Consider the following 27,054-nt stretch of genomic DNA (forward strand, 5'->3'; position numbering starts at 1 on the left):
TGGCTGCAATATTCACTAAGTGAGGGCAAGGAGCATTCAGAACAGAACAAGGCTGCTTTGTCATGGCGCTGATTTCTGACTTGGTCCTGCAGGCTCCTGGATGCCTTTGACACCGTGCCAGGTCATTTGACAGAGGACCTCCACCTCTATTCCTTGAATGACCTGAGTGCCACCAAGAAGGGGGAGCTTGTTCCTTGCTTGACAGAGCTCCTCAAGGCAGGTACCCAGCACGTTGAGAAATGCATGGTGGGTAATCTTTTTACTTTCCCCCCCTTTCAGCCCCTTCCCGTCCTCCCAATTTGTATTGTATTTGTTTCTCCCCTGGGTCAAGTTTCGCACAAAAGCCATGCAGGGAGACCTGGATTTTCCCAGGCAGTGCTCTGGCTGTATGTCTGGGTGCCAGGGAGGCTGATCTTAACCCTTCCTAGTGAGGCAGCTTGAGCTGCAATCTCTATGGGAACATCGGTGGAGGAACTTAGGATCGCTCTTGAACACAAAGGAGAGGTTAACTTTGGTAGACTTCTTGTAACAGAGAACCACCTGCACTGCTAAATTGAAGCTGGGATGAAGTTCATTTGAAACACAGTACCTGTTCTGGCTTCTCCCACATCTCCCCTCACCCCCACAAGAACCATGGGAGTGTTGGCATGGGGACCCTGCCGAACAGTAGGGTGTGGAGGACTGTAATAGGTATGGGACAACTGGTGAGGATTGGGGGCCCTGCATTGCATAAGCAGAGATGCTTCCTGCCAGTGTTACGATGGGGAGAGGTGACCCTCTTCAGTTCCATCACCCTCAGAATTTTTTTGGGGGGTGGCCCAGGAGAAGTCATTCTCTACGGCATTGGAATTCCCTCCCCACAGAGGTGTGTTGGGCACCTTCGTTCTATGGTTTCTGTGGCATTCTGAAGGTGCTCCTCTTTATCCTAGCTCCTGACACATGGGAAGTATTTTCAGGATCCACCCTGTTCCTGGGACTGGAATTTGTTTCAGCTGTTGTAAATACTGAATTATAAATTGTTGTGACCAGCCTTGGACCCTGGGTAGTGAATTGAAATTATAATTTAATTGATTGATTGCAACAACAGCAAATCCTAGTGCAGTGCCATTGTTGGATAAAACAGTATGTAATCACATACACAGTCTTGCTGTAATCCAACCTTCACGACCTGTAACCCTTAGATAAGGGCACACACAACAACTGGTTAAGATGCGGCAGAATTATTTCTGTGCTGCAGATTGGGTGGCCAAAGTTGCTTGCCTAAAGCCCTCAATGGCTGAGGCAAGATTTTCACTGGGGAGTTTGTGATTCCTTGGCGATGGTAGTTAATGAGCTGGCAGGTAGCCTTGTTAGAGATCACTTGCCACTTTTGTGGAGCTACCGTGCCCAGCGCTAAACAGATGCCCGTGGAGGTTGCTTGAGGGTGAGGCAAGGACTCCTTGGCAGGGCGTTTGTGTCTCTCTGTGTGTGCACATGCTACAGATCCAGGGCTTCTCTGTCCCTTCAGAAGTGGGGATGCAGCTTCTGCTGGGCTGTTCTCCTTCACTCCCCTCCGCTTCTTCCTTTTCTCCCCCTCAGCTGTGCCAGGCCAAGGGCTTCATCTGCGAGTTCTGCCAGAACGAAGAGGACATCCTCTTCCCCTTTGAGCTCAACAAGTGCAGGACGTGTGAAGGTGAGAACGGGAGCCACATCCCCTGCGGCTGGGGGTTTGAGACGCTGATTTTGCTAGTTGCTCATTTCCCTCTCCCCTTGCAGAATGCAGAGCCTGCTACCACAAGGTGTGTTTCCGCTCAGGACCCTGCCCCAAATGCGAGCGGCTGCAAGCGCGGAGGGAGCTGCTGGCCAAGCAGAGCATGGAGGCTGACATCTCGGACTACGAGGAGGAGCAGGAGCAGGAGGCGGCCGTTGAAGGAGCAGCCACGTGACAGATGAGAGACTGTGGCTTGGTGCGTGGCCTCTGCCTCCAGGGACTGAACTGACAGACTGACTCTTCCACAGCTAATAAGCCAACGTGATGGGAGCCTTGGGGGGGGGGGGAGTCCCTCAAAGGGTTATTTTGCACTTGCCTCTGGAGGTTTTGGTGCTTCCCTTCTGTCTGAGCCACAGGACGAGGGAGAGAGAGACTTGCTTTCTGTTTCCGCCACCAACTTTGATGCACTGCGGAGCCCAGCTTTGCTGCCACCGCAAAGAAAGTAGCAGCTGGCTTTGCCTTGAGCGCCTGAACCTCTCTCCACATGCCACTTGGGAGAAGCTGGTGGGTGATGCTGGTGGGCTTATGTGGCTGAGCTCCTGGCCAAGTTCCAAAACACTCCTAAAGGGAAAACGGCCCACGTGGAAACTTGTTATTTGCTGTATTGGCTGCTGTGTGCCAGAAGAGGCAGCTTTTTATGTTTTTCTTTTGCCAAAACCACTGCCTATAACTCTGTATACTTTGCTGCTGAATGTCATTTATCTGGCCCTAATTTTTTGTGCCTGAAGGAAGCCAGAGAACCGAAAGGGGCATTCAACCTGCCCTTTTATTTCGTCGGGAGCTGCCTAGCTACAATAGATACTGGGGGTGTAGAAAATCTGCTGGTACCTAGCGGGAGAAGCTGAGGAGGGTGGGGCGATAGTTGGCAAACCCAAGGTTTCCACAACTCTTCTCAGAATAATCTGCCCCCACACCCCAACACCCTATTAGAGAGGACCTAGCTCCTGCTTCCTTCCCTACCACCGTTTCTTCCAATTTGCCTAAAAAGTCTTTTTCCTTGCAAGGGAAATGTGGGTTGGCAGCTTGCAGAAGTAACTGTACCCTTCCAGGATGCTGGATTTGGGAAGGATTCCAGTTTAAAGCCTACATAGGACTTTCCTATTGTGGGAGTTAACCTCTGGGCTCTTTCTTAGATCAGAGAAGATTTCTGACACTTTTGCAGCGATGCATTTGCTTCTCCTGCTGATATTTCTGCTGTTTCTGTCTTGACACCTAACCTCTAGGACTTACCTGGCTTTGATGGTAAATTGGTAGGTGCCTTTTGTTGTTTAGGGTACAGGAGATTTCCTATTACTGGTCATGTTTCATGATCAAGCAGACCATGAGGCTGGAAAGGGGCAACTATTTAGTAGGATGAGGGGCAGAAAATGGTGCTGAAGATTGCAGTTCATCTCCTCATTCTTGCAGAAGCATGGCAGGGTCTCAAGGAGCAGAGCTTAAAGCAGCCTTCCTCCTCCTGATGTTTAGGCTCAATGGGAGCTGCAGTCCTGGAAGGGGTTCTAAACTGGAGAAGACAGGCTTCCGGCATGCTGGTGAGGTGGTGCTCTCTTGTTAACCACCAGCCATTCTACCAGAATTAGGGGCTGAAGGGGAGTTAGCTGTCCTGTTGCACTGAATATGGCTTGGGTTCATTCAGAAACAAACAAAACTTCCTTTCCTCATATTAATAGGTGAGCCTCTTTGTCAGATTCCTTTAATTTGGTACTTGAAATGTGGCTGTGCTTTATAATCAGGTAGGGTTCTTCCACACCAACTAGTCTTTATAGTCTCTTCCCTGCTCCTGTTTTGCAACGCTTTCTCCTAGCACCTTCTTGCCCAACTTTGCTTCCCGCACCTTGTTCCTCAGCAGAGAGATGTTCATCAGCCCTGCTTAATCTCCAAGAGTCTACCTTGTCTCTTAATCTCCAGGCTTTTTCATTGGGGAATCTCTGGCCTGTGGGGCTTGCTGGCAGCAAGTCCTGCAGGATCCAGAACTCTGCAGTGCAGCCAATCCCTGCTTTTGGCACAGATCTTTCCTTTGCAGTCTGGCTTTTGGTATAAAGCCAGGCTGCAGAGGAAGAAACAATTGAGAGCGCTTAAAAGAACCCTTTCAACATTGGGTCATCTTGTCAAAATGGCCTGCAGGGTTGGAGAAACTTGGGATCTGGCCTGTGCTGTGTGGTGGCGGGATTATTTTACGCTACAGCTGATGCTGGTATTCCTCTTATGGTGAAAGCACTTCACACCCTTATTGACTAGGTGTGTGCTCACAAACTTCTCCCAGACTCCTTTATGTGGGAGTTCCTGTGCAGGGGGAGAACAAAATGGGAGGGCCTCTGATGGCTGTGAGAGCAGCCTTCTCCTATCCTATGCTACTGTATGGCAGTATACCCAATTCTGTATATGGTGCTGTTCCGTAACAACCTCCTAGCAGAGCACATTGTGTGGTGTGGTCCTTCAGAGTACTTTCCTGTGTTGCTGCCTAGAAGCTGGAGATTGTATTCCTTGCAATATGACCAGACTTTCAAAGTCAGCTGGTTCTTGGACATTTGAAGTGGCCCAGTCTGAAAGGACAGTTGGTTTGTGGATGTTAGTGAGGGTCAGTGTGGTCTGTAGGTAGAAATGGCATGATGTCCTGAGGAAGGAGGAGGTGGCATTTTTGGCACAGGTCACTCAGCTAGCACACAGCAGAATCTCCTGCAGGAGGCAGCATATGTCCTTTTGTGCTGGCCTAGACTGCAAGACCCATTTTCTAAAGATGGATAGCAGTGTCATTTTAGCTACTGTATTTTTTTAGCTATACATAACACACTAGAAAAACCCTGACCGAGATAAGCAGGACATACAGTTGACATGCGTGTAAAAGAACACGGTGATGCTCTGTGAAGATTTACTTAAAGAATGCTATATAAAGGTAGACTTCCTTCTACCTGCTTTTTCTAAGAACAAGATTTGAGTGCTTGCAGTGTCAGGAAGTTGCCCACTTCTGCTCAGACACGGCCTTGGAAGGTGTAGCTCTGTGGCTTCCACTTGCTTAATTCAGTGGCACCCTCCGGCTTAGAGCCTCAGCCTTTTGCTGCTGCTTTTGGCAAGGCTGAAATATCTCTGTGTTGTTTTTTTAGCTCCACGTGTAGTTTGCTCAGAATATGCCCACGTCCATAATTTATAAAGGAAATGTTGAAATAATTGACTTCGGGTATGTTCAGAAAAAGTTGGTGGTTTGGTGAACTAGCAGTCTGGAATATGAGCGATTGAACCAGCTGAAGTGAAGGAACAAGGAGCCGGGAACACAGGTTACCTCTCTCAGCAGGGTGGATGCTTGCGAGATGGAGATGGGGGCACACCACAAGCACCCTGTTGACTGAACGCCTTGGGTGTTTGTGGGTTGGGTATTATCGTGAGAGGGTTCTTGGTGTTTGATGGCAGTGGGGCGGTCCATCCACCTCACCCCACCCCCAAAGACAGGATTTGCTCTGTCTCAAAGAAAACTGCGGGACCACTCCTCCCATTTCCTGTGCCTTCACAATTCCTACAGTAGCCTGTTACCATCAGAACTCTACAGAAAGTGCTTCCCAAATAATTCCTGATCTAAGATTTTTAAAAAACAACAGCGACAGGTTTGCAGCAGCATAGAGTATTTCATGCATTCTGAAGCCCTCACTTCAGTTAAGAGCCTCTCCCATAGATAACTGTTGAAGAACAACATCTTTTATCTTGATTACATACATCAGTTCCCTTGACTGCCAAAAAACAGTACACAGCTCTGTTTTATGGATTGGAGCTCCCCCTTGCTATCCTCGCTGCCTTTCAAAAATTGTTTTTACTTATTCCAGGGCCCAACTACACTTGCTGCTAATCATGTGCTTAAAGAAGCATGTTTTTAGGGCTCCAGTCTGAAATACACGTCCAACCCAGATCAGTGCCCACCCAGCCTTTGGACATTTGTCTTCTCTATTGAATATCACACCCTCCTGACTATTTGCCCCCAAATGTGCCATGAACAGAAAAGTCATATGGAATCCTGGTGATTTTTTCCCTCTCTCAAACGGTGGCAGCCTGGCTAAGTGTCTTTTTCTTATTTTAAATGTGACCATCGTCAAACGAAGGTGAGCGAGCCCTCAACCTTGTGTCACGAACAGTCTCAAAAGATTGTAAATCCACACTGCAATCCTTTACAGTTAAGAAGAAATTTTGTGGTTTTATATATATATATATATATATATATATATATATATATATATATATATATATATCAATCATTGTCAGCACTTCCGTTGATGACATTTCTTGTATTTGTCAGTAAGGCCCTCTTTAAAAAAGTTATTTTCCAGGACAGACTTTTGCCAGCCTGGTGCTCTCCATCTAGCTATGGGGCTACAATTTCCATCAGCCACAGGCAGCGCAGTTCTGCTGCCTGGGAGCTGATGAGGAAAGACTAGCTCAAAACATCTTGAAGGCACCAGTTGGCAAAAGCTGTTCTAGATGCACTGATCTAAGTTCCAAAAGGAGGGTGGCAGGTTGTGGAGTTTTTTTCCCCTTTTACGTGATAATTGTGCAGTCTCCTTTCTGCAGTGCCTGGAAAGCACACAAAGGGAGAATGTAATGCACAGCGGAATGGTTAGGAAGCCAAATGGCCAGCCCTGATGAAGCTGTGATAGATTTCTGGTATGCCCACGGTTTTGCAGAATGACTGCTGTCCATATTGTAAATGCTATGTGAAAGTTCTTTATAAAGAGTTAATGGTGGAGTTGAAACCAGATATCCACCTGCTGTTAACCACAGAAATGCCGTCCATAATAAACTACACTAATAAGCATGCTGTTTTTGCAGTCTCTGTTTCTGTCGAACGTGAAACGCCTCCTCATTCGTAGGTTCCAGGCTCTGGCTTTGCTGGGCTACCATCTCCTCCTGCTACTGCCCACCATTCTGCCACGCAGAAACATGGTAAAAACCTGTCTGCTGTGTGGCACGCGGCTTTGGGATTGCATAGCAGGTAGAGAGCGGGGCTTCAGGAACGCAGCTTGACCTACTGTTGCTTCTTGTTCCGCACCATCTTAAAAGGGTGAGCAAAACCTGCCTTTTTGCACTACAGCCGTTGTGTAACGTTAGGCTGGCCTCAGCCGCTGTGAAAAAGGCAACGTCAAGTCTTGCCGTTTAGCCACTTGAGGATTACTTGGAGAACTTTTGAGGGCTGTACTTGCGCTCAAACTGGTCCACGTCAAACTTCCTCTTGCAGCCAGCATAGTTCATGTAGCGGATCTTGCCAAACACAGCCCGCTCTGCCCAGCCTTGGTCGTGGATCCCACAGATAGACCACATACAGCCTGATGGGAGGAAAAAAGAACAAACGGGTCTCTGCTTTTGCATTCTTCCTCCCTCCTTTCTCTGCAGAAACAGACACAGACACAGGTCTGGTGTTTCCAGCTCCGCAGGGGGTTGGACTAGATTGGCTCTTGGGGCCCGTTGCAACCCTATGACTCTATGATACAACCACCCAGCCTCTTCCCATGACTGACCTACGTATCCATTGGGGTCCCTGCCATCCAGTTCATAGCGGTCATTAAGGTAGATGGAGAATTTCAGGGCCTCTTCTGGCGAAGTGGTCCACTCCAATATTTTCTTGGCCCAATACATCCTCAGGAAGCCGTGCATCTTCCCTTCATGAACCATCTGGAGCTGAAGCACAGGGATGGAAAGGTGGATGAGCTACGGATGAGGCCTTCTTGGGAAGTGCCACCCGCCCTGCGGAATGCCATCCCATCAGATGTCAAAGAGATAAACCATCATATGACTTCCTGTATCAGGAAGCTTTTGATGTTTTGGTGTGTTCTTGGAAGCCACCCAGAGTGGCTGGGAATGTGTTTATGGAACCAAAGGGGTGGTGGCCCAAAAAACTGGGGCGCACTGGTTTAGATAAAAGGTGAGTAAAGGGGGGACTCTATGGGTATCCCATAGGGGCAGCTGGTTGGCCATGGTGAGAAGGAAGTTCTTCATCACCTCTTTCTGCTCCATCACTATTGTTCACACACCCTTCAATAGCAGTTTCCAGAGTGGGATACAACAGTTTTAAATTCAGAATCAAAAAGAGTTAAAACTCATGACAGTCACAGGAATGAAGTGGGGCCCTATGCTCTTAACCCCACAAGCAGGAAATAAAAACAACTGTACACATTCAGAAATGGCCCTTCAGAAGGTAGCCTGCCACTGAACGTTTAGTTAGTATGGTTAAACAGACATTTTTTCAATCCCCCTTTATTTTTATTTATATATATATAATTTTTTATTAAATTTTCTGTTTCAGAATTTAAAATACTCATTTAAACATCCTTAAAATATCAACGACATCCCTTCTTCTCTTTCCATGGTTCATTTTACATATCATAAATCCCTTCAGTATTCCATTATTACACCCGTCAAAACTTATTTACACTGCTGAATTTATATTAATGCTGCCAACGTTTTCAAGTGTACACAATTATTTCCCATATATTCACTAAACGTTTTCCAATCTTCTCTAAGCGTATGTTCTTCTTGTTCTCTTATTCTGTGTGTAAAATCTGCAAGCTGCGCATGTTCTGTCAACTTTAGTTGCCATTCTTCTTTAGTTGGGACCTTGCTAGTTTTCCATTTTGGGGCTAACGAAACACGCGCCACAGTAGTGGCACACATAAGTAACTTTTTTTGACACCTGGGAATTTCCATCCCTAATCCCCCTTTAAAGCCATCTAATCCAGTGGCCATCACAACATCCGGTGGCAGAGATTTGTACCACTTAACAAGGTAGCATGTAACTTTTCCATTCCGATCGAGCTGCTGCTCCAAAGAGTTTTAGCATTATTGGAGAGGGAGATGCAGATCTCCAAGCACGCGACAGACACGTGCTCGGAAGCCAGCACATGCCCATCCAAAAACAGGTCCTCACACACCTTTGGAGTTTAGGTTTACCTGCGCAGCATTCCAGAGAGGGTCGTGCGTCTTTCCTGCCTCCAGCTGTTCCATTGTGTATAGGTAAGGTCGCTTGTCTTTGGCATGCAGCTTCAGCGTAGTCTTGGCCCAGTCGTAAGCCCCTTTGGATGGTATAAGGCATAAAAGATTATGGTTAAAAAGTAATTGAGCCCTATTAAAATGCAGTATTATCATAAAGGTAAAAAGGTACAGGACCCCTGGACGGTTAAGTCCAGTCAAAGGCAGCTATGGGGTTGCAGCACTCATCTTGCTTTCAGGCCAAGGGAGCCGGCGTTTGTCCACAGACAGCTTTCTGAATCATGTGGCCAGCAGGACTAAACCGCTTCTGGTGCAACAGGACACCGTGATGGAAGCCAGAGCACACAGAAACGCCGTTTACCTTCCCACCGCAGCGGTACCTGTTTATCTACTTGCACTGACGTGCTTTTGAACTGGCAGAAGCTGGGACAGAGGAACGGGAGCTCACCCCATTGCGCGGATTCAAACCACCGACCTTCTGATCAGCAAGCCCAAGATGCTCAGTGGTTTAGACCACAGCGCCACCTGTGTCCCTGCATTATCATATCACACATAAAGGCAAGCGTCGCAGAAGAGGTGTCTTTGCAGAGCAGAGAAAGGCGAAACAGGTGTTAAAGACAATTATGAAAAATGTTGGTCTGAAATTAAAAGGGATCTAGATGTTTGGTCAAGATTGAAACTTTCCTTGACAGGACGTATTGCTGCTATTAAGATGAATGTATTGCCAAAAATGTTGTTTTTGTTTCAAACTTTGCAGATTGTGGACAAAATGGAGTGTTTTGGGAGGTGGCAGAGAGATATTTCAAAATTTGTCTGGCAGGGCAAAAAGCCCAGAATTAAGTTTAAGATATTAACTGATGCTAAAGAAAGAGGGGGCTTTGCCCTGCCAGACCTAAAGTTGTATTATGAATCAGCAGCTTTCTGCTGGTTGAAAGACTGGCTACTTCTTGAGAACACTGATGTTTTAGATTTGGAAGGATTCAACAATGCGTTTGGTTGGCATGCATATCTGTGGTATGACAAGGCTAAAATACATAAGACTTTCAAGAACCATGTTGTCAGAAAAGCAGTATTTAATGTCTGGCTGAAATATAAAGACTTATTGGAAAACAAGACCCCAAGGTGGTTATCACCAATGGAGGCTAAGGCCCTGAAAAAACTCAATATGGAGGCCAAATGGCCAAAATATTGGGAAATAATAGAAAAAGATGGAGATAACTGGAGGTTGCAGAGTATGGAGAAAATAAAAGATAAAGTGCGAGATTGGCTACATTATGCTCAGATTAAAGAAGTTTTTAAGTTGGACAAAAAGATAGGATTCCAGGTGGAAAAATCAAAGTTAGAAACAGAACTGTTAGAACCCAGCTCTAAGATACTTTCAAGAATGTATAACTTGCTGTTAAAATGGAATACACAGGATGAAACGGTCAAATCAGCCATGATAAAATGGGCACAGGACATAGGGTACAACATCATGTTTGCTGACTGGGAAAAGTTATGGACCACAGGTTTGAGATTTACGGCATGTAATGCCTTGAAAGAAAATATTATGAAAATGATATACAGGTGGTACATGACTCCAGTCAAGCTTGCAAAGATATACCATGTGTCTGATAATAAATGTTGGAAGTGTAAAGAAGCTGAAGGAACATTCTTTCACCTCTGGTGGACTTGCCCTAGAGTGAAGGTTTTCTGGGAAATGATTTATAATGAACTGAAAAAGGTATTTAAGTATACCTTCCTTAAGAAACCAGAGGCCTTTCTCTTAGGCATTGTTGGTCAGAGCGTGCAAAAGAAGGATCGAACCTTTTTTATGTATGCTACAACAGCAGCAAGGATACTCATCGCTAAAAGCTGGAAAACTCAAGAATTACCCACACTGGAAGAATGGCAGATGCAACTGATAGACTATATGGAACTGGCGGAGATGACTGGCAGAATCCGAGACCTGGGAGAAGAACTGGTGGAGGAAGACTGGAAGAAATTTAAGGATTATCTACAAAAATATTGTAAATTGTATGAATGTTAAGAAAGATGTAAGATTAGCAAAAACATGGCTTCAACAAACTAGTTATAAAGAATATAAATTTAAATTTAATTGGAAGATGAAAAGATAAATTTTGGATAAGTAATATTTTATGATTAAGTTTCAATAAGAGTATGTTAAACCCCAAAATTTGAGATATTAATATTGGAAAATTATATTATATGAATTAAACCAAGTTAATAATTTGCTGGTAAAATTTATGAGTTTAGAAAGCAGGAACAAGGGTTGTGAGGAAGTCCAAAGATGAGTATGAAATGTGGATATTGGAAAAGATTGTGTTATTATCTATGTATTTTATTGTTAAACTAAAATTTAATAAATATTTTTTTTTTAAAAAAAAGAAAGGCGAAACAGGTGAGCCCATTTACCTTCCACCTTGTCATAGTTTGGGTTGTAGTAGCAGAAATTGTCCGCCAGCTCCCTCCGCACCACGGCCTCTTCAATGAAGGCTTCTGCCGATTCCTTGTACCGGCTACGGAGCTTGCGAACCTCCAGGATCGCTCTCTGTACAGAGATCTGACCTGTGGGAGGGCAGTTACTGTTCAGTGGGCTTCAGAGATCTTTGGAACTTGCAAGAGAGACTCTACTGCAGGCCACAGCAATCTTCTGGGGGTTCCCTCCCTGCGAGAAGTGAGGTTGCAGGGAACCAGAGAGAGGGCCTTCTCGGTAGTGATGCCTGCCCTGTGAAATGCCCTCCCATCAGATGTCAAGGAAATAAACAACTATCTGACTTTCAGAAGACATTTGAAGGCAGCCCTGTTTAGGGAAGTTTTTAATGCTTGATGTTTTATCGTGTTTTTAATTTTCTGTTGGGAGCCGCCCAGAGTGGCTGGGGAAACCCAGCCAGATGGGCGGGGTATAAATAAATTCATTATTCTTATTCTATTTATTAATTACTAGGTGCCTAAGGGGTCTCTCTCAAGTAACCTGGTCTTGAGCTGTACAATTGCCATCTTCGTAGTCAAGATAATGCCACTATTAATTGGTAGTTGTAACGACGAGCTCATATATGCTTATATTCATGTGCATTGATATAAGCTAATTGGCTTGCTTTTAAAGTTCTGCTTATCTGTGGGGTTTGGGGTGCTGGGCTCTGAGCCCAGAAAGGAGAATTATCTGTAAGATTTGGGTACCTGCCACCTGTGCCCTCATGTGGGCAGGTGAAGCGATGGGAAGGCCTGGCCAAAGGGACGTATTCTGCTTGGTGTATAAAGAATGAATGAAGGGTTCCTTAGGTATGGACAAGCCATCTCCTTGCTACCATGTCCGTTCTATGTCTGCAAAGGCTGGGATAACGGGCAGGCTGGCTTGCTCTAACGGATCACTCTGGCATCTTTGACATCCTTCTTTGGTACCCCTGCTCCCAAATACTCCCACAATACTCCCTCCTTTGGGGCAGCAAACCAGGGCAACAGGGCCACAGATGTTGGTACCCAAACCTTGAATTTGCCCAGTAGCAAACTGGCAGCCAGAATAGAACTAGCAAGCAAGGTGTTACATGCTGGCGGTGGTTTGCCCCACAGCCAACCTAGCAGCCTCCGTATCATAGCCCAAGGGTAGCCCCACATGGAGCACACTGCAGTAATCAAAACATCTAGAAGGCCACAACCCTAAATAGTTTTGCAGTCCCCCTCTGCTCCTCCCGTCACAGCACAATTTCTAATACCAACGCAGATCTCTTTCAGATTCCACTGCTTCTTCTAAAGGCTGCTACCAACCCTGAACGTTTTTGGGCAGAGTGGACAGCTGATTGGGAACCCACTCAGGGTTTGGCCACCCCTGAACCCCCCAAGGGTTTGACCCAGGCCTTGCAGAGGACCAGCTCCCCACTCACCAAAGTGGAACCAGGGCGAGAGGTTGCTCAGAGCCGCCCGGTTGGGATTGTTCCTGTCTGTGCCAAAGAACTTCAGGCGGTCCTCGATGAACTCTTCCAGCACCGCCAGGCCGGCAGCTGTCCCTGGCTGCGCCCAGGTCACCTCCTTCACGGAGCGGTCGACCTGCAGGCTGGCATAGCAGGCGTCCCAGTCAACAGGCTGCAGAGTCAGAAAAGGAAGAGGGGTAAAAGCCGGCAGCAAGGAGCAGCAATCCAGGCCAAGGACGTTCCAGCAATCCTTAACATCCCAGAGCTCACGGGAGCGTGGGCATCATTCGGCTTTTCATTTATCTTATTTTTATTTCATTTCTTAAATTCATGCACCGCTTTAATGTTATAGGCCTCGAAGCAGTCTACAAAGAATAAAATAATAAAAATGACCAGACATGCTTACCCAAACACATAGAGTTTACTGCTGATTTTAATCCTTTGAATGTTTTAAATAGTTTTTAACTGTTGTTGCCTATAATTTTATTGTTCTTTTGTAAACTGCTTTGAGGATTGATTGATTGATTGACTGACTGATTGATTGATTTTTAACAAGCAGCGCGTAAATTTTATGGAATAAAAATAATACATACTATTATTCAGGGCTTTTTTTTGCTATTCTAAAAGAACAAGGGAGCAGTCCATTGATGAGCTCTGGCGTCTCTTTTTCTCCAGGACTCGAGGCAGCTTACAAAAATACAAGAAAGCTAAACATATATATAAGACAATAGTATGCAATTAAACTTCAACAGGGTTAAAACAATATAAAAGCAAATCTATTAAAATACAGATGGTAAAAAATAAAAACGCATTTGTGGGGTGAGTATTGCATACCTGTGGCCTTCTGTAAATGTCAAAGGAGCATAGAAGAAGAAGAAGAAAAAGAGGAGGAGGAGTTTGGACTAGATACCCCACCTTTCTCTCCTCTTAAGGAGTCTCAAAATGGCTAACATTCTCCTTTCCCTTCCTCCCCCACAACAAACACTCTGTGAGGTGAGTGGGGCTGAGAGACTTCAGAGAAGTGTGACTGGCCCAAGGTCACCCAGCAGCTGCAGGTGGAGGAGCGGAGACGCGAACCCAGTTCCCCAGATTACGAGACTACTGCTCTTAACCACTACACCACACTGGCTCCCTTACACCATAAGATGCTCCCTTACCCCGAGTCAGACCATTGGTCCATATAGCTCACTACTGTCCACACTGACTGCCAGCAGCTCTCCAGGGTTTCAGACAGGGTGTCTCTCTCAGCGCTTCCTGGAGATGTCTGGATTTGAACCTGGCACCCTCTGCATGCCGACCAGATGCTCTACTGCTGAGCTACAGGCTTTCCCCAGCTTTTCTGTCCCAAGTTTGCCCCAGCTGCAGTGAAGGGCTAAGGGAGACCTGCTGGAATGTCTGCAGCAGTTTGCCAATAATTACATATGTAAAAAAAAGAAGCCCATAAAAAACAACCCAGATCCCTGCTCCCAATATCAACTGCTACCTCTGCTTGGAACTCCGTGGGATAAGGGTGCCTGATGACAGGTGGGAATTCGGTGAGAAACTCAGCCAGCCGGTCGTGGATTTTCCGGCGGATAGTTCTGGCCCCGTACTCCTGCTTGTCGGAGGCCACCCAGCAGGGCACAATGTTGTGAGCATCGACCTGGAGAAGCAAAGCAAGAGAAACTGCAATTGCACACAGCTCCCACTATCCTAACACTCGCTATACAAAAATTCACTTATCCAAACCCAAGGAATTAATACCCAAGCCTCCTAGAATTGCTATGTACACCGCAGATTCAGATATCCAACAGCCAGACCTGCATGTAGCGCTGTAAACGAATTAGCAGCCTTAAACAAACCTTACTTTTTGTGTTTTCCTGCTTCATGGCAGCCATTTTGCCAAAAACCATGATACGAGGGAGGGAGGGAGCTGGAGAGATCAGACAAATAAGACAGCGTTTTCCTTCTTTATTTGCCTTTTGCAAAGTTTCAGAGGGTTTTCCTGGGTTTTCTTGTCATTTGGGGGTAAAATTCCGTGGTTGGGAACGGATTAGAAATTTCCCCATAGGAATCAATGGAAACGATTGACTCATTATGCAAACATCTGCCTAACAAATGATTTCCTGAGAATGCATTGTATTTGAATAGCGAGACCTTTGTGTTAACGTGTAGAGACAGGGGAAAGAAGGATCCTAGGAACTTCTACAGCAGTCCTTGCCCATCTGGTGCCCTCTAGATGCTGTTGGTCCATAGCTTCTCTTAACAGCCACCAATTAATTGTGGCATCAGCTTTTCTGGGATGAAGCTGCTTCTTCTACCATCTGTGACTGGATTAAAGACTTTTTGAGGGATCGGAGACAAACAGTGAGGATTGGGACTGTTACATCTACCTCCCTGAAGCTTAGCACTGGCACCCCACAGGGATGTGTGCTAAGTCCCTACCTGTACTCATTGTACACATATCATCTGATCCATCCACAGTAATTATTAAGTTTGCAGATGATACTACCATAATAGGTCTAATTGCAGGCGGAGATGAAACAATGTACAGGGGGGAGGTTCAAAAAGTATCTACATGGTGCTTAGAGAGTAACTTGCAACTAAATATTAGTAAGACAAAGGAGATGGTGCTGGACTTTTGGAGGAAGAGAGGGGAACCTGCCCCATTGTATATTGGGGGCGTTGTGTGAAGAAAATTCCTGGGAGTTTACCTTAGTGAGGACTTCATTTGGAAAATCAACAAAACTCAGGTGATCAGAAAGGCCCAACAAAGATACTATTTCATCAGGGTCTTACGAAAGAATAATGTTAAACAACAACTGATGAAATCCTTTGACGGTCCACAATAGAAAGTGTCCTTTCATATTGTATCACAGCGTAGTATGCTGGCCTGACAACCACGGACAGAAAGTCTCTACAGAGGGTGGTGAACACAGCACATGATATCATGGGCTCTCTCTTGAGTCCGCTAGATGACATCGCAAGGGATCCTTGCCTTAGGAGAGCAAGAAATATTCTCAGGGATGACTCACACCCCGGCCAGAACCTTTTTAATCTTCTACCCTTGGGCAGGAGATATAGAAGTATAATCAGCCGTACCAACAGGCTAAAAATTAGCTTCTATCTGTGGGCTGTTAGGCTGTTGAATGGAAAATAACATAGCAAAATTGACTTTGCGAGGTGGTGTGTTGTGCGATAAGCACACAGAGTGCAATGAAATTGAGTGTTTGGGTGAGCGCGGAGAGAGGCTCAGTTAGGATCCATTAATTTCATTGTACACAGGTTGTACACTGACAATAAAAGTATTATTATTAAGCTTCCTTTGTCAGATTCAGTGAACGTGACGGAGGTTATGAACTCAGGAATCCAGGCAAGATGGTGGAATGCTCCTAGGAGGGAACCACGACATCTGTGTCACCATGGAGACACCCCCCACTGCCCTGCAGCTCTGCCCAGATCACACCCCAGCTGCCAGACTCCAGGCCTCCCTACCTGGACAAAGGGCACATCAGGTGGCAGCCTCGCCTGGACATCTTGCACCCACTGCATGGGGACGCGGAGGGGGGCGAAGTCCGTCACCACCCCGCCAATGCCGTGGGTCGTCACAAAGGGGGGCAGCACGTCCTTTGCGAAGCCGATGAGCAGGTGGAACGGGATGCTTAGTTCCCTGCATTCCTAGGAGAGACGAAAAGGAAGCAGAGAATATTTGGTCACACAGAAAGCTCGTGATATCGACTCATAGATTACCAGTTAGTCTAACTCAGTATTTACCACACTGGCTGGCAGCAGCTCTCCAAGGTTTCAGGTAGGGGACACCTCCTGGGCCTACCTGGAGAGGCCGGGGGCTGAACCTGGAACCTTCTGCATGCAACGCATATGCTCCCCCACTGAGTATCTAAAAGATACAAGTTTCTAATCCTCATTGTTTTGAACGAAGGGTGAATTTGAATAGGAAGCCGGTTACATTATAAGCTGCCTTATACTAGACCAGTGGTCCCTCTTGTCGAGTATTGTCAACACTGACTGGCAGTGACTCTCTAGGTTTTCAAACAGGGGTCATTCCCAACTCTACCTGGAGATACCAGGGTTTGAATCTGGGACCTTCTGCATCCCAAGCACATGCTCTTCCACTGACTATGGTGTCCATCAAAAAGGAACAAAGTTCCAGCAGGTACAGATTTTTAGTTGCACACATAAATACAAGCCTGTGTCATATCTTGGCTATGAGTGCAACTATTCAGGTACCAATTGTTTCTTTTAAGTCTGTCTCACTGCCGCAGTCATGCACCGGCCCAGCAACACAAGTAAAGGTAAAGGAAAAGGGACCCCTGATCATCAGGTCCAGTCGTGACCGACTCTGGGGTTGCGGTGCTCATCTCGCTTTATTGGCCGAGGGAGCCGGCATACAGCTTCCGGGTCATGTGGCCAGCAGGACTAAGCCACTTCTGGCAAACCAGAGCAGCGCAAGGAAAAGCCGTTTACCTTCCCGCCGGAACGGTACCTATTTATCTACTTGCACTTTGATGGGCTTTTGAACTGCTAGGTTGGCAGGAGCAGGGACCGAGCAATGGGAGCTCACCCCGTTGCAGGGATCTGAACCGCTGACCTTCTGATCGGCAAGTCCTAGGCTCAGTGGTTTAACCCACAGCGCCACCCCCCCACCCCCCGAATAAAACCCCAGCTTTTCCAAAGCTCTCCTAGGTTTCCCAGATGGAAAGTGTAAGTCATCCCCCCCGCCCCATCAAAAAAGTGAAGTTGGCACACTTCACCAACACCCACCAAAAGGCTGACTTAGCGTGCAAAAGAATAAGAGCACAGAAATATTTCTGCTGCAAGAGGAGTCCCACCCGTGCGCTTCTGCACAAGTCTCTGTTCTGAGTACTCCCCTCGACCGGAAAGACGAAAACCCAGAGTGCTGCCTCTTTCACTGACCCAAAAATCAATTTTCTTTGGAGAATGGGTTGCTCTGCCGGGTAAGTGAACGATCCAGTCACACCTGACGCAGAGACCCAAGACAAAAGGCCAGAGCAGTTCATCATGCAGAGCTGTTGTGGGAAGACTCCTCTGCCTACAGCTGCTTTGGGCTCGCAGGCTATTTACAGCATCCAGTAATATCCAAGGCAACACGATGACCAAGTACAACAATGCAATATCAATATAAACTCTTTATATAATCTATACGGAACATTGAATGATATGAAAAACCAAATAAACAGAAATCTTATAAATCTCTGAAAGTCACAAAATGGATTCTCCTGAAAACATAGGACCAAATAAACATACCGGTAAGTCTTATAAGTCTCTGAAAGTCTTTGTAGACTATGCAAGGCTCTGAGAGAAGCAAGGGGCCAGATTCTTATCTGATGAAAACAAGCCATAAAGCTTTGTTTTATGACGTTTAATGCTGCCGAAGTGGTCCGCAAACAGACGTAGTGAACAGTGATTCCGGATATACCCACTGTTTCATAGAATTCTTCTTTAGCACAGCAGAAGGATACAGAAATGCTTCATAAACCCATCTATATGGTGAATGTATAGTTAAAGCTATGGTTAAACCCATCTATATGGTGAATGTATAGTTAAAGCTATGGTTTTCCCAGTAGTGATGTATGAAAGTGAGAGCTGGACCATAAAGAAGGCTGATCGCCAAAGAGTGGATGCTTTTGAATTATGGTGCTGGAGGAGACTTGAGAGTCCCATGGACTGCAAGAAGATCAAACCTCTCCATTCTTAAGGAAATCAGCCCTGAGTGCTCACTGGAAGGACAGATCCTGAAGCTGAGGCTCCAATACTTTGTCCACCTCATGAGAAGAGAAGACTCCCTGGAAAAGACCCTGATGTTGGGGAAGATGGAGGGCACAAGGAGAAGGGGACGACAGAGGACGAGATGGTTGGACAGTGTTCTGGAAGCTACCAGCATGAGTTTGACCAAACTGCGGGAGGCAGTGGAAGACAGAAGTGCCTGGCGTGCTCTGGTCCAGGGGGTCACGAAGAGTCGGACAGGACTAAATGACTAAACAACAATAACAACAACATGGTGAATGGAATTGTATAACAACAATATCTATGGAGCAGTGGTCATAAAGTTATGATATTAGATTGTTGTACTTGGTCATCGTGTTCCCTTGGATATTACTGATAATTGTTTGCAACATAGGGGTTTAATTGTTTGGTTACTATTTACAGCATCCGGCACGCAGCTGCGAATCTATGACAGCTGGCAGCAGCCTGGTGCCCTCAGGATATTTTGGATAAAGACTCCCATCAACCTTGCCCACAGGGCATGCTGTCTGCAGTTGATGGGCATTTGGGAAAAAGCTGGTGCGGCAAGGCTGCTGTGCCCAAATTCATGCTGCAGGTGGCTTGCCCACTAGAACCTCTCCCGGGTCCACAACCACTTCTGACACCGATGCAACACCTTCCCGACACAACGCCGGTACCTCGGCCACTTCCTTGAGGCCTCTGATCAGGAAACCGAAATGGCGGATGGTAGCCTCCAGGAACTTGGGCACCAGGCAGAAGCAGACATGAAGTGGCAACTTCTGCTTCAGGGCCAGTCGCTGGGCATAGAGAAAGGCCCAATTATCTGGGGAGAAAAAGAGCAGGAAAAAGCTTAAAAGAACAGCTCTGCAGCAGATGGTCAGTGGCTGGGAGTGTAGGGGGCACAAGAGACATGCAGCGTTTGGGCTTCCCCAAGCCTCTGTGCCAGCTTGATGGGCGCAAGTGCCCCAGTTCTGAAGGCAAGGCAGGGCACCTGGTGGTATACAGTGTGGCTCAGGACTGCAATACCTCAAGGAGCGCCGCTTTCTATATGAACCTCCCCGGACCCTGAGAACATCTTCTGAGGCCCCCCCTCCTCCTCGAGAGGTCCGGAGGGTGGCAGCACGAGAGCGGGGCCTTCTCTGCAGTGGCTCCTCGTCTGTGGAATGCTTTCACCAGGGAGGTTCGCCTGGCACCTTCATTATACAATCGTACCTCGGGTTACAGTTGCTTTAGGTTGCGTTTCTTCGGGTTAAAGACGCGCCAAAACCCGGAAGTACTGGAACGGGTTACTTCTGGGTTTTGGCGGTTGCGCATGTGCAGAAGCACCGAATCGCAACCTGCGCGTGCACAGACGTGCTGCTGCGGGTTACGAACATGCCTCCCACATGGATCACGTTCGCAACCCGAGCGTCGACTGTACATCTTTAGGCGCCAGGCAAAAACGTTCTGTTTAACCAGGCCTTTGGCAGACCTGATCAACACCCTATAGCCTTTTAAAATGTGGCTCTTTTGGGGGGTTGTTATTAGGTTATTGTTTTTATTTTGATTTTATGTACTGTGATCTTTTTTGTGAACTGCCCTGATACTTCCGGGTATAGGGCGGTATATAAATTCAACACATAAATAAATAAAAATACAGATTCCCTTCCTCCCCAGGTGGCTGGAGACCTGTTGCTATTTCTACAGCAGGGTCTCAGAGGGTCCCTATCTCCAGCATTCTAGGGCTGCCCAATCAGCATAAATGGGGGATATTTTTAGTCACCATACAATACGATATCTCTATTGTCACTGTCCCATACAGAACAACGAAATTGAAAAAATCTACACCAGACATTCAAAAACCAACCAGCCTTCTATCCCAGCTATCCCAGCCTGGTTAGCCCCCTAAAAACTCTGATACCCCATAATTAAATACAATATACTCCAACAGAGACTCTTTACACTGCATTTAAAACCAAAACCGCATTTGGGTAGAAACTGTTTCTCAGGCGGCTAGTCCTAGTCTTTATAACCCTGGACCTTCTTCCAGAAGGCAGAAGCTGAAAGAGATCATTTCCGGGGTGCGCACTATCCTGCACTATCTCTGCAGATTTCTTATGGCACCTGGAAGCGTAGATTTGATCCAAGGTGGGAAGAGTGCACCCAATTATTCTCTCCGCAGTCTTTACAACCCTGGACAACACTATTTTCTCCCTGACCGTGCAGCTCCAAAACCACACACACAGACCATAAGTTATGCTCCCAATCTAAACACTGAAAGCGAAGGGTGCTTCAGCTTCAAAGGAATTCTGTGCAACGTCCGCTCTATACAAGGGAACTTCATAGGAAAGTCACCCAGAAAGCAAGAAATACCGCCAGGCTCCCTTGAATCAGCTGCCCCTGATAATCTGTTGTTCTCTTGTGTTTCATACGCATTATAAAACAAAACAAATAAATAAACAAACAAACTTTACAAAAAAAGACACAGTTTGCACACACACAAAAATTAGATCTAGCCGAAAGGCAACACAGAGAGACCTGCATTAATTACTGCAATGCACCCCTATAATGGTCATTAATGTATAATTGCATAATTATAAAATTATTGTGTAACTTGGGAAGGTTGTATAATCTTAGAAGGGGTGTGGCTGTATCAGGAAGCGAGACGGCACTTCTGAATTTGCCACAATGCAATTGCTTTATACATAGCAAGGATGCTTTTTCCCAGTGTTTTGCCAGCCTTCACCCCCAGCCACTCCATCCCACCAATTACACAGAGGGGAAGAGGAGGCTGGGGCTGGGGGTGGGGGAAAGGTAAAGGTAAAGGGACCCCTGACCATTAGGTCCAGTCGTGACCGACTCTGGGGTTGCAGCGCTCATCTCACTTTACTGGCCGAGGAAGCCAGCGTACAGCTTCCGGGTCATGCGGCCAGCATGACTAAGCTGCTTCTGGCGAACCAGAGCAGCGCACGGAAATGCCATCTACCTTCCCACCAGAACGGTACCTATTTATCTACTTGCACTTTGACATGCTTTCGAACTGCTAGGTTGGCAGGAGCAGGGACCGAGCAATGGGAGCTCACCCCGTTGCGGGGATTCGAACCACCGACCTTCTGATCGGCAAGTCCTAGGCTCTGCATAATAATAATAATAATAATAATAATAATAATAATAATAATAATTTATTTGTAACCTACCCATCTGGCCGGATTTCCCCAGCCGCTCTGGGTGGCTTCCAACGAAATATTAAAAATACAATAAAGCATCAAACATTAAAAGCTTCCCTAAACAGGGCTGCCTTCAGATGGCTTCTAAATGTCAGATAGTTGTTTATTGCCTTGACATCTGCTGGGAGGGCGTTCCACAGGGCGGGTGCCACCACCGAGAAGGCCCTCTGCCTGGTTCCCTGTAACTTCGCTTCTCGCAGGGAGGGAACCACCAGAAGGCCCTCGGAGCTGGACCTCAGTGTCTAACCAACTACAAGTAGTGAACTGTTGGTGCTCTAATTTTACTGCAAATATCAATACAAAATAAAAAAAATTCCTTCCAGTAGCACCTTAAGGACCAACTAAGGTGAGGTTGATGGACTTCCATTTCATGCGGCTCAGTGTGGTGCCTTCCATAGTTCCAGTTACAGATAGGATGGATGGCGGCTAACAGATTGAGGTTGAATCCTGACAAGACAGAAGTACTGTTTTTGGGGGACAGGAGGCGGGCAGGTGTGGAGGATTCCCTGATCCTGAATGGGGTAACTGTGCCCCTGAAGGACCAGGTGCGCAGCCTGGGAGTCATTTTGGACTCACAGCTGTCCATGGAGGCACAGGTCAAATCTGTGTCCAGGGCAGCTGTTTACCAGCTCCATCTGGTACGTAGGCTGAGACCCTACCTGCCTGCAGACTGTCTCACCAGAGTGGTGCATGCTCTGGTTATCTCCCGCTTGGACTACTGCAATGCACTCTACGTGGGGCTACCTTTGAAGGTGACCCGGAAACTACAACTAATCCAGAATGCGGCAGCTAGACTGGTGACTGGGAGCGGCCACTAAGACCACATAACACCAGTCTTGAAATACCTACATTGGCTCCCAGTACGTTTCTGAGCACAATTCAAAGTGTTGGTGCTGACCTTTAAAGCCCTAAATGGCCTCGGTCCAGTATACCTGAAGGAGCGTCTCCTCCCCATCGTTCTGCCCGGACACTGAGGTCCAGCTCCGAGGGCCTTCTGGCGGTTCCCTCACTGCGAGAGGTCAAGTTACAGGGAACCAGGCAGAGGGCCTTCTCGGTAGTGGCGCCCACCCTGTGGAATGCCCTCCCATCAGATGTCAAAGCAATAAACAACTACCTGACATTCAGAAGACATCTGAAGGCAGCCCTGTTCAGGGAAGTTTTTAATATGTGACATTTTAGTGTATTTTTCATCCTTGTTGGAAGCCGCCCAGAGTGGCTGGGGAAACCCAGCCAGATGGGCGGGGTACAAATAATAAATTATTATTATTATTATTATTATTATTATTATTATTATTATTATTATTATAGGTAGCCATGTTGGTCTGCCATAGTCAAAACAAAGGTGCTACTGGAAGGATTTTTTTTTATTTTGTTTTGACTATGGCAGACCAACACGGCTACTTATCTGTAACTGCAAATATCAATGCACCTCTTGTAGTTTGGTTTTCCCACCCAAAAATAAGCCAGGACAGATTGTGGATCCCAAGCACCAGCCAAGCTCTCACCTTGCACTCTCTGATCTCGTGACATCCAGTAGAGGATGCCCCGAGCATCTTCCTTGAGATCGGGATCTTGCGAGATGAGACGGACGCGCTTCTTATTGTACTTGAACTCTGCGACGGAGGGCGCCGCGTCCAGGCGGGCTCGCTTGACGGCCTCGGCCAGGGCGGCAGAGCCTCTGCTGCCCACATCCCCTTCCCCAGCCGCCTTCTTAGTGCCAGGCGGTGCCCCAGATGCCAACCTCCCGTTGTTCTCCAACCCATCAGGGAATAGCGCTCCCTCTTCTGCCCCTTCCTGCTTAGACTCGGCTGAATTCCGCTTTCTCCTCTTCTGTGACATGGCTGGCCGCGCCCCGGGGACCGCAGAGAGGTTGCGCACCAACCACGAGACCCAGGCGGGGCCGGAATGGGGAGAGACGCAAGTGATGACCCGTCTGGGGAGCAGGTTGGAAGGAAGAAGCAGCCTGCAAGCAAGCACATAAGAACATCATTAGTGAGCTTCTGGGAGATGATATATAATGAGATGAAAAAAATGTTGAAATACACATTTATAAAGAAACCAGAAGCATTTTTATTGGGCATTGTGGGGAGTGATGTAAACAGAAAGGAATGCAAGCTTTTTTTATATGCAACAACAGCAGCTAGAATATTATTGGCCCAAAAATGGAAACAAGAAGAATTACCGACGATCGAAGAATGGAGGATGAAGTTAATGGATTATGCAGAATTAGATAAATTAACAGGAAGGATTCGAAACCGGCGGGACCAGAAATTCACGGAAGACTGGAGTAAATTTATGGAATATTTGAAAAGTATTTGTGAAGATCTGACGACGTTTGTAGGGTTGCAAAAAGTTTTGTGAGGAGTATTATTGGAATTATTACAAAAATGGATAAAGGGGAGGATGATTTGTTAAGAGATTTAAAGGTAATATAAAATGCAGAAGTGATTACAACGGTGGATTTTCAGAGGTGTTGATGGAAGTCTAAAAAGATTGTATAAGTGATAAAGTTGTGTGGTACATTTTATAATTTATATGTTAAAATCAATAAAAATTATATTAAAAAAAAAAGAACATCATTGGTGGATCAGGCTATGGGGGCCTCCATTCCAGCCGTCTCCAACTAGAGTCCATATTGGTGTGGCGGTTAAGAGTGCCGACTACGACCTGGGAGAGACCTGGGTTCAAATTCCCACTCGGCCACGAAGATCGTTTCCTCTCAGCCTGACCCACCTCACAGAGATTTGAAAAAGAAAACTCAGAACCCTGTGCAGCACCTGGAGCTCCTAGGGGGAAAATGTGGGATAGAAATGCAGCAATAAAATAAATAAATTCCTGGCCCTTCAGGTATTTGAGACAACAACTCCAGAACTTCTGGAGGGTACCAGGACGCTGTAATCCCATTTACTCCCCCCCCCCTGCAGTGAACGATTACCGTATTTTTCACTCTATAGGACGCACTTTTTCCCCTCCAAAAATTAATGGGGAATGTGTGTGCGTCCTATGGAGCGAATGCAGGCTCCTTGGCTTCAGCGAAAGCAACACAAAGCCTCTGAAGCGCAGAGGGAGTGCTCCCTCCACGCTCCAGAGGCTTCGTGTTGAATCATAGAATCCTAGAGTTGGAAGAGACCACAAGGGCCATCGAGTCCAACCCCCTGCCAAGCAGGAAACACCATCAGAGCACTCCTGACATATGGTTGTCAAGCCTCTGCTTAAAGACCTCCAAAGAAGGAGACTCCACCACACTCCTTGGCAGCAAATTCCACTGTCAAACAGCTCTTACTGTCAGGAAGTTCTTCCTAATGTTTAGGTGGAATCTTCTTTCTTGTAGTTTGGAACCATTGCTCCGTGTCCGCTTCTCAGTGTTGCTTTCGCTGAAGCCTGGAGAGCGAGAGGCGTCGGTGCGCACTGACCCCTCTCGCTCTCCAGGCTTCAGGGATAGCCCCCTTAAGCCTTCGGAGCGCAGCACGAGTTCCCGCTGCGTTCTGGAGGCTTCAGGTTCCTTTCGCTGATGCCAGGAGTGTCTGGCTCTCCTGGCTTCAGAAAAAGGAACCCGAAGCCTGAGGAGAGCAGCGGGAACTTGCGCTGCGCTCGGAAGGCTTCAGGGATAGCTGGTTTTGTCCAGCATGCGGCCTCCCAGCTTCTGCCTACAACTCCCATCAGCCCCTGCCAGCATGGCCAAAGGGTAGGGATCATGGGAGTTGTAGTTCAGCAACATCTGGAAAGCCAGAAATTCTCCAAGCCGAAGTGAACTTTGGAAAGATGGTGCCTTGAGTGGAGAGAAGATTTGGCACCCCCCTCCCTCAATATTCCTTATTTTCACAATCATTCTTTTTGGTACAGTTGCTTTTAATAGATCTTCTTAACAGGCGCACTGAAACTTCGCATTATTACAAAAAACAGAAATTATGTTGTTGTTGTTTAGTGCCCTCTGAGCTTGGCACCCTGTGTTCGGGAACCACAGGATCCTAAATCCAGCCCTGTCTAAGCTCTTTGGTGGCTGGTAGCTAGCTAGGTGGTCATCTATGTTTTGCACATAGAATCCTGGCTTTAAAAAAGAGAGAGAGATACACAGGTAGCTGGCCTAGAAACCACCTTCACAGTTGCTGCCAGTCTGAGTGGGCAATACTGGGCACTTAAGGCAGCTCCTGTGTTCAAACCTTAAAGCACCAGTTTGGTGAAGGTTGCTCTAGAGCAGAGTGCAAAAACGCGGCACTCAGCCACTTCGCGGGACTGCTGTGCTCAGGCTCATTCTAGAGCAGAGCTAGACCAGGTCTGTGCAATGAATTAGAGAGATAGAGAACTGGGAAACCCGAATGATTTGTGCAGGCTGACCCATGGACCAGACTTCTGAAAAAGGAGAAGAAACAAAGGATTTTTAACTCTTGTTATCACCCCATCCTTTGCAAGGCGCCTCTGTTTTCTTCCTGTCTTTTTCTCTCGCCTGCTCCCTGCCTCTGTCCCCTTCAATTCATAGCTGTCAACCTTCCCTTTTTTTGCGGGAAATTCCCTTATTCCAGCGTTGTTTCCCGCTGCTATCCCGGATTGTTAGATATCCCGTGGACTGTCCCCGGGACAGGAGAGGCTGCTGGTCCCTTATTTTCGAGGCTGCTGATCCCTTATTTTCAAATCTGAAAGTTGACAGCTATGCTTCAGTTCCTCCTTTGCTATGTCATTTTTCCTCAATATTTTTTTTTTTTTTTTTTTGCCTGTAAGATTTGACGGGGGTGGGGGGAGTTCCCTGGATTTGAGGCTGGGGGAGAAAGGGGAGAATGCTAAGCCCCTATTATCCTGACCACACTTTATTTTTTTTTTGGGGGGGGGGGGTAACAGAACAAGCCTTCCTTGCCCCCTTCATTGGCACAACGGCCCGGCAAGGTAGTGTCACAACAGGACAAGTTATGTTGTGCGGCCAGGGAAGGGCGCGCAAGGGATGGGGGCACGGGCAGGGGCTGCGATCGGCCCCCCCTCTCTGGCACTCACCGGGCGCCGAGCTCTCCGCGTGGGCTTCCTCCGCTGGCGCGCCAGGCCCCGCTTACACAACGCGGCGGCGGAGGAGGAGGCTGGGCAGGGAGAGAGGCGGGCTGGGCTCCGGGAAGCCCCTCCCGCGGCCGCTTCTCCTCCTCCTCCTCCTCCTCCTCCCAGCATCGGGGAAGCGGAAGCCCGCCAGGGGCCGCCGCAGCCTCGCTTTCCCGGCTCGGGGCGGCAGACTCACTTTTTTGTGAATGAATCGCCCAGCGGATTCATGCGAAAGGCTGGGCTGGATGAATCCGAAGCCGGAATTAAGATTGCCGGAAGAAATATCAACAACCTCAGATATGCAGATGACACAACCTTGATGGCAGAAAGTGAGGAGGAATTAAAGAACCTTTTATTGAGGGTGAAAGAGGAGAGTGCAAAATATGGTCTGAAGCTCAACATCAAAAAAACGAAGATCATGGCTACTGGTCCCATCACCTCCTGGCAAATAGAAGGGGAAGAA

The 27,054-nt window shown here is 47.1% G+C and overlaps 2 protein-coding genes across 4 annotated transcripts in view; one reads left to right on the top strand and one right to left on the bottom strand.

Moving 5' to 3' along the window:
* The window catches only part of RUBCN (rubicon autophagy regulator), a 48,194-nt gene extending 41,649 nt beyond the window's left edge, over positions 1-6,545 (top strand). For all 3 annotated transcript variants that reach the window (XM_079977719.1, XM_079977717.1, XM_079977718.1), the window contains 3 exons: positions 93-246; positions 1,579-1,672; positions 1,756-6,545. In XM_079977719.1, the coding sequence (XP_079833845.1) occupies positions 93-246; positions 1,579-1,672; positions 1,756-1,925 (418 nt within the window). In that variant the 3' untranslated portion in view covers positions 1,926-6,545. The remainder of the gene's footprint in view (positions 1-92; positions 247-1,578; positions 1,673-1,755) is intronic.
* LOC307217015 (deoxyribodipyrimidine photo-lyase-like) lies at positions 2,412-26,654 on the bottom strand. Its single transcript, XM_079978002.1, has 10 exons — positions 26,556-26,654; positions 23,078-23,535; positions 19,044-19,189; positions 16,096-16,278; positions 14,105-14,263; positions 12,595-12,793; positions 11,129-11,281; positions 8,675-8,796; positions 7,246-7,405; positions 2,412-7,053 (listed from the first exon to the last, which is right to left on the bottom strand). The coding sequence occupies exons 2-10, from the start codon at positions 23,409-23,411 to the stop codon at positions 6,899-6,901; spliced, it is 1,611 nt and encodes a 536-aa protein (XP_079834128.1). The 5' UTR covers positions 23,412-23,535; positions 26,556-26,654; the 3' UTR covers positions 2,412-6,898.
* Between the last annotated feature and the right edge of the window lie 400 nt (positions 26,655-27,054).

This window comes from Podarcis cretensis (assembly GCF_951804945.1).
Source record: "Podarcis cretensis genome assembly, chromosome: 5".
NCBI lineage: Eukaryota > Metazoa > Chordata > Lepidosauria > Squamata > Lacertidae > Podarcis > Podarcis cretensis.